This window comes from Ambystoma mexicanum, chromosome 3q, assembly GCF_040938575.1.
Source record: "Ambystoma mexicanum isolate Mex_15411 chromosome 3q, UKY_AmexF1_1, whole genome shotgun sequence".
Lineage (NCBI taxonomy): Eukaryota > Metazoa > Chordata > Amphibia > Caudata > Ambystomatidae > Ambystoma > Ambystoma mexicanum.
The window spans coordinates 133,758,796-133,768,805 of NC_090926.1; the positions used below are offsets into that span (position 1 = coordinate 133,758,796).

Here is a 10,010-nt window from a genome sequence, read left to right on the forward strand (position 1 = left end):
AGGTGTATGAGGTATGCTAGACCCATCTTTCAACTTGGCCAAGCCGAAGAAGGCAGTCAGAACTGTGTAGGCACATGTTTGGAGTGTGTTTGACATTTGCAAACGTTTTTGTTTTATTGGGAAGAGAAGGAATGGGTGGTGTGGTTCTACTGCATCTTATGACCTAAACATTCTGTTTTGGGAAGTTGGAGATTCCTGGTTTGAAGGGACACAACCACAGCGTGTCTCGGAGGTTGAAAGCGCGCAGAGTGGGAATTCTATAGCCTGAGTATCCTGGTAAACATTTAGAGCGCTTCAAATGCTTGGAACTGATCACATCTTAAGTGCTATGCTTTTTATGTTTTGGTTTTAGAGCTGTATATTAATCTGTAAGTGTCAACACATGTTTCCCCATCCAGGCACTTTCACAAGACAGATAGTTTGTCAGTGTGGCAATGGAGCTTCACAGCCATTTGTGGGGACCGCTCTCATCCTGGCAGACATCTGAAACGGGTATTATTGGGGGACAATGACAAATAAACTGTCTTGAGAAAGAAAGGGCCCAGAGGTGAAGAGCACGCGTTGGCACTTAGAGATAATTATGCAGCTCGGAAACCAACAAATAAAAACAAGCATTGGCAATGCCAACAGTTTGGAATTTTGTGTAGACATGGGAAAGGCCAGGTACTGCCATAGTGGTAATAAATGGTCTGTTGATGGTTGCAGCAAAATGGTGTGAGTACCAGGGCATATAATAGAAGTCCCTGGCAAGCGCACAATAATTATACACAAGCCAAAAGCCAAAGCTGTTGGCTTTGCCAATGCTTGTTTTAACAGGATTTTAGTTAAAGACACGCATAGTGCTTATAAATCAAGTGGCTGAAGGCAGACTTGGTTAAAACATGTTTATTACACCAGTAGCACGTTTACAGATCCAATTAAGTTATTCATTCTCAGAAGACTGCCTAGAAAAAAACACAGGCACTTTGAGCACACAGTTTGGTGGTAAGGCTTGATAAAGCTAGCTCAGAGAGATCCCAGAAGGATGTATTCTGTTCGGGGAGGGGTTGAGAATGGCCACATAGACTAGCATGGCCACAGTGGGTAAATAACCAAACACCTACAGGCTTTGTGTCCCTCCTCACATGCAAATTCTCTATAGCTGTACTCTAATGCAATAATTTTGGCTAATAGGTGGCGCTTTAGGCCACCTAATACCCAAAACTAATAATACATCATATTATTTATGGCTAGAATACATGGAAGAATGCACTATCCATTTACAAGTCTTAAATAGTGTGCTTATTAGTCTGCCAGTAACGTCACTACTCTACTCTGATAAGAACATGACATTATAACTGAAATGACCCATTCATGTTTCCGTGCCTGTTGCTGGAGCCGGCACAGAACAGAATTCCAGCTGCCACTGAAACACTTCATTAAAGCCATGATTAACTTTTCGGATCCCTTCCTTCTAAAATCGAGTTCTGTGACGCTTTACGGCCATTCAATGACAAGGAACTGTTTGTGGTAGAAGGTTCGTTTTGGAGTTCAGCATATGACAGCAAGAATCTATTGCCTGTTCTCACTATTTGTAAACCTATTTTATTAAGATGCCTCCTACATATTAGTGCGTTTTCCTTCAAACAGGTTATATATACATTGATTACATGCATCAACAACTAGAAGATCCCTTGCATTAGAGTAACGCAAGAGACCAAGTTTCAAAGGCGACGGTGGTGCAGCCATGACCCCCCTACCACACCGAAATAGGCTAGTGCAAGTCACTGCGGCCTACTTCCTCTCTTTGGTCATAAAAATCCTCAGTAAATTGAAATAACCTTATACCGTACAATGGGGCTCCTGTACCCCATATATTACACTAAAAAGCTTCAACTGCTTTCATTTGTTATTGGGGGTGGCGAAAGGGCCACCAAGTTCTGAACCCACTCTTTGTTGTTTTTTTTTTCTTACGTTTATTCGTGAAAATCACGTTTTTACTTTCTTTGCTTGGCTTTGACTTTTACATTTTTCAGTTATTAGTGCTATAAAACACCAACACAAAGAAACCTCACGCTATATCCGGGGACCAATGGCGGGCGCCCCTTTCCCTCTACATCCAGGCTCTTCGCAAAGGCGCCATCCCAACGCGTTTTGTAAAGCGGCCCCTCTGTCTTCAGTGAGATTGGAGTGGTCACGAGCGCTGTCGCCTTAAGTCGTTGAAGCCCATGACTCGCAGAAGATGACATGAAAGGGGGAGCTTAAAGTGCCCTTTCTTTGCTTGTTCAGGTAAGCGAGGACAAGCTCGCCATTGTCTAAAAAGAATCACTGGGCTGTCTTCAAAGGGGCCGCTCTTACGAGCCTATCGCGCCGTGTCTCTGCCCCACAGCCCCGGTTTAACGCTTTCATAGAGTACGCTTCTGTACCCTGCCTCTGATTGGACCCCGGGGCCATGAACACGCCCAGCCGTGGGGTTAACACTCAATGCACCTGTCCATCGTCCTCAAATGCCAGGCTGCCCGATGACTCCTTATCAGCGAGCAGACCCCTGTGCCCTCTCCATCCCAGCCCTTGCTTTTACTCTAGTCCACTTTACCACACTGAAGTGACCGAAGACTACAACTCCCAGAATGCAATTGCGGGAACAAGTAAATCCGTGAACTCGGATAGGGTTAGTGGGATTTACACTCGTATACTGATCTGCTACTGGCCAGAATCCTTTCCCTCGTCCAAGCCCAGGAATAAACATAAATGGCTCCCACATAATGGACCCTCTGATTGCATTTTGAGGAAACCTTCCAAGGAAAGTAATTTGTTTCACCACCCCTCGAGGAATACAGCAAATAGTTCACTGGGTTAAGATGTTCATAACACAAGTCCAGTTTATTTGAAAATGCAACATGTTGCACTCATTTCCCCAAAATGTTCCACCTGGTACTACTCAACAGTTTTTAACCTCATATTTTTGGGCTACATTTTTTTTAGTCTGTGCCTCATTTTTGTCCCTGTTCTATCCTACTGTTCACCCTCTTTAATTTTCGTCTATGCCCCTTGCTATCAGCTTTGCACGTTTGGAAACCTACAAACCCTTTGGTCAATTCCCTCTTGCTGTGTTAAAGTTCAGCTTCCAAATGTGGGCGTAGTAGGATAGTTCCAAACATAACATTTGCAAATCTACCTCCATTATAATGTGCTGAGAACACGTGTGATGCCATGTCCGTCCAGCTTGGAAATCAAACAAGATATAAGTGCATGCTTGGACTGCTCTGGGGCAGTAGAACCAACAACGCAAAATGCTAGCATGGGCCAGTTTGTTTTTATCAAAGTGGTCCACTTTTTTGGCCAATGTGGGCCAGTTTGATGAGTTACTTAACCACGTGGTTAGTAGTTTTGACCAGTGTTGCTGAATAAATGTTCTTTAAAATGCGTTTCAAACTGTGTCACAAAAGGAATAAATTGCCATTTGCAACTGTGGGCCTCTTTTTCATTGGTGCCTGAGAGAATTGTGTGGCCCTGTATAAGTGTTGAAACCTTTTATAGGACTAACAGAAATGTGATCTTATGATATGAGATATTATGCTGAGGGGATAAGATGCATAAGCTTTCCAAGCCCCATAGGCTTCTTCATCACATGGTGGACGCGCTATAAAACGAGCCGTAGGGTATCGTCTGACAACCATCGGGTAAAGAAGTCTGAGACCTCAAAACTATGCGATCTTTGCATCCCAGCATAATATTGACACTCATTTTCATCTGTGGCACTTGGAAATGTTACCATCTCAGCATAATTAGAGCTGGTAAGATAGCTCAGCGGGTTGAGTGCTTGCTGCTGTGATCTGCAGGTCACAGGTTCGAATCCCGGCAAGGCCAACTCAGCCTTTCTTCCGTCTGAGGTCAATAAATGAGTACCAATTTCAGTTAGGTGATATTGTATGTAAATATGTACTCTGTAAAGCGCTTTGGATTAAGGTGCTATATAAATAACACATCATTATCATAATATTTTCAGTTCGACGAATACAAGTTATCAAAACTTGGAATTTGATTTGAAATCTACCTCGAGTAAACTGGTATTTCTTTGCTGCCTTTTCTATTTTTGAATTCTCTCTTGCTAATTCAGATTAGATTCACAGTTGATCACATGTTTCTTGTTCATTTTCGAAGGGAATAGTTTATAGTGGCTGAAAATAAATCTATATTATACATTTTGAAGGCAAACCAATTCAGTCACTCTATTGGCACATGTGTGTGTGCCCTGAAAAGGATGTATGTTATAAAATCCCAAAATAATATCACGCACTCAAGATGAAACAGCAAAAAATAACGTATTTTCATTGAAATGTAAACAATAACCACACGGATGTAGCGACTGAATAGAGAAAACATAACTATTGTTTTTACAAAACAAAAATCTGGCCAACTCTATGAATGTGTTTTTTGAAAGCAGGGTGAAACTGCTCCTACCCACCATTCTGCACCCCTTCAGATTCTTCATACCTGTGAATTCATAATTTAAAAACAGGGGGGACCCGACTCTGTATTCCCAAGCACCCTCCAATCATCCCGCACCACCTACTGGATCTAAGCCACATTCGTCGTCAGCAAAGGGGTTCTCCTTTTTGTCATACATAGTCTATTTAATTGATTTTTTCAATATTAAATAGGGGTAATTCTTGCATTCAGTTTATCATGGTTGTTTTCTGTCAGTTATTTTCCGAGCTTTACTTTAGCATTCTTTTTTGTGCTAAGTTTTTATTTTTACTGTGCACTGTGTTTCATAGCTCCTCTCTAAAAGCGCTGGATATTCTAACCATGTAAGGTTTCAAAAATGAAGTCTGGGTAATTCGTTAATGACAATAAACAGCCGCCATTTTGAATATCCATTGGTTTTTCTAAGATATTATAATTCAAAATCAACCTGTTCCATTCATTTAGGTGTTTTTTTCTGTGTGAATCTGGACACAAATGTAATTTCTTAGTAAACTTCGAGTATTCTCTTTTTGCCCTACATCATTTGACTGGTGCTTTATATGAACACGAATGTCCCGTGCCCTAGTCTTTTGCTAATGACTTGTTTTGGTGTCCCCTTTCAGGAAGAAGTTAGATATGGTTCAAGTCCACTGGCTATGCTGACTGCTGCCTGCAACAAGTTTGGAGGTTCCAGTCCAATACATGACACAACCACGTTTGGCAAAACAGGCTCGAATACTTCAAAAAGGCTTTACAGTCTCAGCTCGGACATTTGCATTCCAAGAAACCGCAGCTCCGACGGAATGGGGGAGTCTTATGCTGCCACCTACTCCAATGGAAATGGCCTTCTGTCACCCTCCTCCAGCCCACAAGCCTCCACAGGGTACAGCACCGACTATAGCCCTTTCTCTCACTCCTTCCAGGCCTCATCTGTGGCCCAGGAGTCCTCTCTCCTAGTATCCAAGGGCCACAACACAGCGGATTGCCTTCCTAGCGTCTACACCTCCTTGGACTTGGCGCACTCCTATGGATCCTGGTACAAGACTGGCATACACCCTGGCATATCCACCAGCTCCACCAATGCCACTGCATCCTGGTGGGATATGCATTCAAACACTAACTGGTTGAGTGCCCAGTCGCAGTCCGACGGCCTCCAGTCCTCGGTGCCAACACAGATGTCCATCAACTCGCAACTTTCCAACTACAGCCCAGAGTTCACAACGCTGAGTCCGGCCTCCTACCCAGGTGTAGGCATTACTTCCAACCAGCACATGCTTTCTCAAGACATGTACAAACCCAAAGCTGTGACCAACAACACTCTGATGGAGGGCTCTCTTGGGATGAAGCCTTCCAGGGGTGGCTCCTACGGTACAACAACTGGCCGATCGACATGCGATTGCCCCAACTGCCAGGAGCTTGAGCGATTAGGAGCCTCAGCGGCCAATCTCAGGAAGAAGCCTATTCACAGCTGCCACATCCCCGGCTGTGGTAAAGTCTATGGCAAAGCCTCCCACTTAAAAGCCCACTTGCGGTGGCACACCGGCGAGAGGCCTTTCGTCTGCAACTGGCTTTTCTGCGGCAAGAGGTTTACCCGGTCAGATGAACTGGAGAGACACGTCCGGACACATACCCGGGAGAAAAAGTTCACGTGCCTCCTATGCAACAAGCGGTTCACTCGCAGCGACCATCTCAGTAAGCACCAGAAGACTCATACCGAGGCAGACATGGTGGGCAAGTCTGCTGACGGAGGCGAGGGGGTGCCCGGCAATGTCTCACCCACCAATGGACTGCAGGACAATTTGGGCCTCACCGAAGACAAGCCGTCCAGGAGCCCAGAGCATGGGAACTTGTTGGAGATTTAAGACACTCTTGGCCCCTCCCCACGAGCCAGTACATTGGTTGGAAGGAATGACCCAGTGAGAAAGCCTCATGCCATAGAGACGCCCCTCAATGTCAGCTTTGTGTAGCAAGACTAGGAAAAGTGGGATCACGCTGCGATGCCACAGCGTGGACGCTCTGTTGCTATGGTGCTCATGGTCTTTCATATCTGCCTGTCTGGGTTCTGACACTCACAAGTACATGGGAACTGATGGGGGAATCTCGAAGACAGATTGTTATTTAGGTAGAAAGCAGGGCAACAGGAGGGCAGGGACACCCATTTGGCCTGTGCCAGCTTTCTGGAGCTCCTTACTAGATCTGCAGCGACAATACACCAATGATTGCAACAAATGGCAAACGTATTTTTACCCGTACATTAGCTTCTGACCAACCTCGAATACCAAAAAAAAAGGACCCTCGACGTGGTGTCCTGCATCTGGATGCGCTCCCTTTACATGATTCTTATTTAATCTATTACCAGACAAGCTTTTATTTATGTCTTTAAGTTATGCTGATAAGTTAACTAGTACCTCTGCCTGGGAGGAACACACACACACGCAAACGTATATATACCAGCTGGAAAGTCCATCATAACATACTTTAAACATTAAAGGGAACAGGAATGACCTGAAGGGGAAAAAAAACACCACCTCTCACCACTGAGTAAATATGTGATTGTAGTGCAGGCCTGTTTTTAAGCTGTCAGTACATTGAAACACGAAATCAGGCCTAGTATTATCTGGGTAGATCAGTAGGCCTGTTGGAAAGCCAGGAGTGGAATACAAATTCACACTTCCGACTAAGTCCCTAGAGTGATGGTAAAAAAAAAACTTGAAGTTGACGAGCTATGTAGGTTTAACATTTCAAGTGCAGTTCAGGAAAACCACAGGCACCACCAAGCAGGAAAGCCAGACCCGTTCCACCTGTCCCTCACCTGGGCTAGAAATAAACGTTCCAATAATCACAAGTATAACTCCACTAAACCCTGACACTCACCAGGGCCGATAGCAGAGTATAGAAATCCGTCCTCCATTGGCTGTAGAAGAGTGTGGCAGCCATGTTGGAGTGGAGGAGTCTTTTCCCTGCAGCTGTGCAGGCTGGCCAAATGTAAGATGTAAACCCCCAGGTATGACCTGCCAAATAGCCTGTTCTGATCTAATACATTAGGACTAAAAACATGCCGAATTGATAACAAGATATCGCTCGATTACATTTAAGAGTGATCCCACTCTACTATAGGAGAAGCTTTGCTTGAAAGGATATGACAGCAGTCCATAGGAAATTAGAGAACATGTTGTAATTTAGCATGGATGCTCGAATTCTGTGGGCAATTAATGTGACATTCAGGCCTAAGGCGATCATAGCAGCAGGTTAGCCTTTGGCCACATAATTTCCCCTTGGTTCCTTCCTATTGTCATACTGCAGCTCTTACAAAGGTCTTGGTCCAATGACAGCAAGGCAAAATGGGCCCTTTTCATCATGGCCGTATAAATGGTCTACTACCAGACTGGATAAAGTCACAGTGAATGCAGGCGTTTCCTTTTCAATGTTGCTACAAGGCTCACCTTCCTATCATGGCTGCCGGACTGGTCTGACATTATAGCCTGGGGGGTCGTTAGTCTGTCCCATTGCAACATGGCTGACCGTAGGGCTTCCACTACAGTGAAATAAGTGAGCCATATTCCAGTATGACTGTAGTCTGCTACAGAACTCATTAGAGAAATGTTCTCCTAAGCCTTCCTTTGCATCTCAATCTTGAATACAGAAGCCAGTAGCACAAAATGAAGTTTCTGGAGCTATTTTTCACGACGACAATCACATTTTAGTAGAACGAATCAATAACCCTCAAGTCCTTCGCTTCCCTGAGAACCAATGTTTTAGTAGTAAGTGATTGTTTCAAAAGCATTGTTTCTTTTTTATGTAACAATTTTCTATGCAGTTTCTCCTTTTTCTCTTTCTTAATTCCGTGTGCAGACGAAACACTCAACAGTTTTTGCAAAAAATATGCTTTTCTTTTCTTGTGGCTGTTTGTGATGGCGTTGATGCTAAAGGCTAGCAGCTGTTCATTCCTTGCACTTTGTTTTGAAGATATGTGTTGGCAGAAAATGTTCCATAATGGTTGAACTTGCAAAAGCGGTCTGACCTCCAATCCCACACAAAGAATTTAGAAATGTCAGAGCTATGACACACGTGATTGAGTAAAGCTACATTCCCCAACTGTCTTTCTGACATAACTGCCAACAAAATATGCCTACCTGTTGCTTTTCACTGCTCCTACAGTGTAACAGCAGGTAGGTTGGAATAGGTAGCAAAATAAGAGGGAAATGTGTTTTCATTAATGGTGGCAGTCCATTTGGGAAACATCGAGAGAAATGACCTGTGGGGCCTTGTGCCTCTTCTGCTATCGTAGCCATCGCTGCACGCTTAGGGGAAGGCTACGTGGTCTGGAAAATGGAGACGGCCCCCCACAATAACCTTAAGTCCCAGAATGCCATAACCAAACGCCCTTGCTATACTCGTATCTGCTCTGTCACACTGAAAGGTAAAAGACGCTTTAAGTTTAGTCCCATTTCACTGATCGCATTAATGGCCCTGGCATAGCTTGATAACATTAATGGCCCTAGCGTAGCATGCTTCCGTGACAGCGGCCTTCGGGCTCCATAAGAACGTCTTCTCTATTTCTTGGGACTTCCCTTGAGTTATGCAATGGCACTGGACACACAATTAAGCCGATTCTGATCTATAAAACAGAATCAGTTACTCTGAGTTCCTGCAAAGAACGGGAACGCTTGCAATGGTGGCCCAGTCTCGTATCCCTCCCAATGCCCATCTCTTGCCGTGGTTCTGATGTGGTTATGTGATTTGGAAAAAGTTGTGTTACACTTTCCCCTGACAAAATCACAAAATCCGATGAGTACGGAACAATCAAGCTGCCACCAGGGAGGATGGGGAGGGAGAATGTATTTATTTTATTTTTTAACCCAGCTAGCTCAGGCGTCCCATACTAGTGGGGCTGCTTTCTAAATGTTTCTCCTAAAAGAGTGCTGTGATCCTTAATGGGCATGGCCACTCTCTAAAATTCACAATACCTTCTCTGTTTCTTCATAATGTGCATCGATCGTGCCCTGTTCACTGGTGCCACTGCAGGCTGCTGGGGGCGGAAAGGAGGCACAGGGACTTCCCTGGTCAAGTGACCTGGATCAGAAACAGGGACCTTCAAAGTATGTTTGAAAACTGGAATCTCCGTAATTTCGATGTTCTTTTCTGTCAATTAAGCATTATGTTTTTTTAAAAATTATTTTAATTTATTATTATTTGTTCAATAAAGAGTAAGGACAGTCGCATTGAACCAGCTGTTGCTTTCATTGCTCAGTGTGCCGATCAATGTTGTGGTCTTGAGTGTATTGATCAATGTTGCCATTTGGAGCGTGTTGGTCAATTGTGCTATCTGCATTGGCAGCAGGGTTAATATACACAGGTCGGACCAGTGCATCAGGTTCTGATGAGGAGTTCCCGGCTCTCCGGATTACCACAAAATGGCTGGATGGACATGAATGCAAGCAAGAACAGACTCCTTCCTCTATCTAGCAGGCAGTAGGCCTTAGACCACAAAGGGAACACAGTGTGAGTATTTACTTAGTGGTTGGTGAATACTTGTCTTGCCTAGAAATCATGAACGTTTA

General features: G+C 44.2%; 1 protein-coding gene across 4 annotated transcripts in view; it reads left to right on the plus strand.

Annotated features, from left to right (window-relative positions):
• Window positions 1-9,676, plus strand: part of SP7 (Sp7 transcription factor) — a 65,622-nt gene extending 55,946 nt beyond the window's left edge. For 3 of the 4 annotated variants that reach the window (XM_069653316.1, XM_069653318.1, XM_069653319.1), the window contains exon 2: window positions 5,073-9,676. In XM_069653316.1, the coding sequence (XP_069509417.1) occupies window positions 5,073-6,311 (1,239 nt within the window). In that variant the 3' untranslated portion in view covers window positions 6,312-9,676. The remainder of the gene's footprint in view (window positions 1-5,072) is intronic. The other variant, XM_069653317.1, reaches the window with a different exon arrangement.
• Window positions 9,677-10,010: the final 334 nt, after the last annotated feature.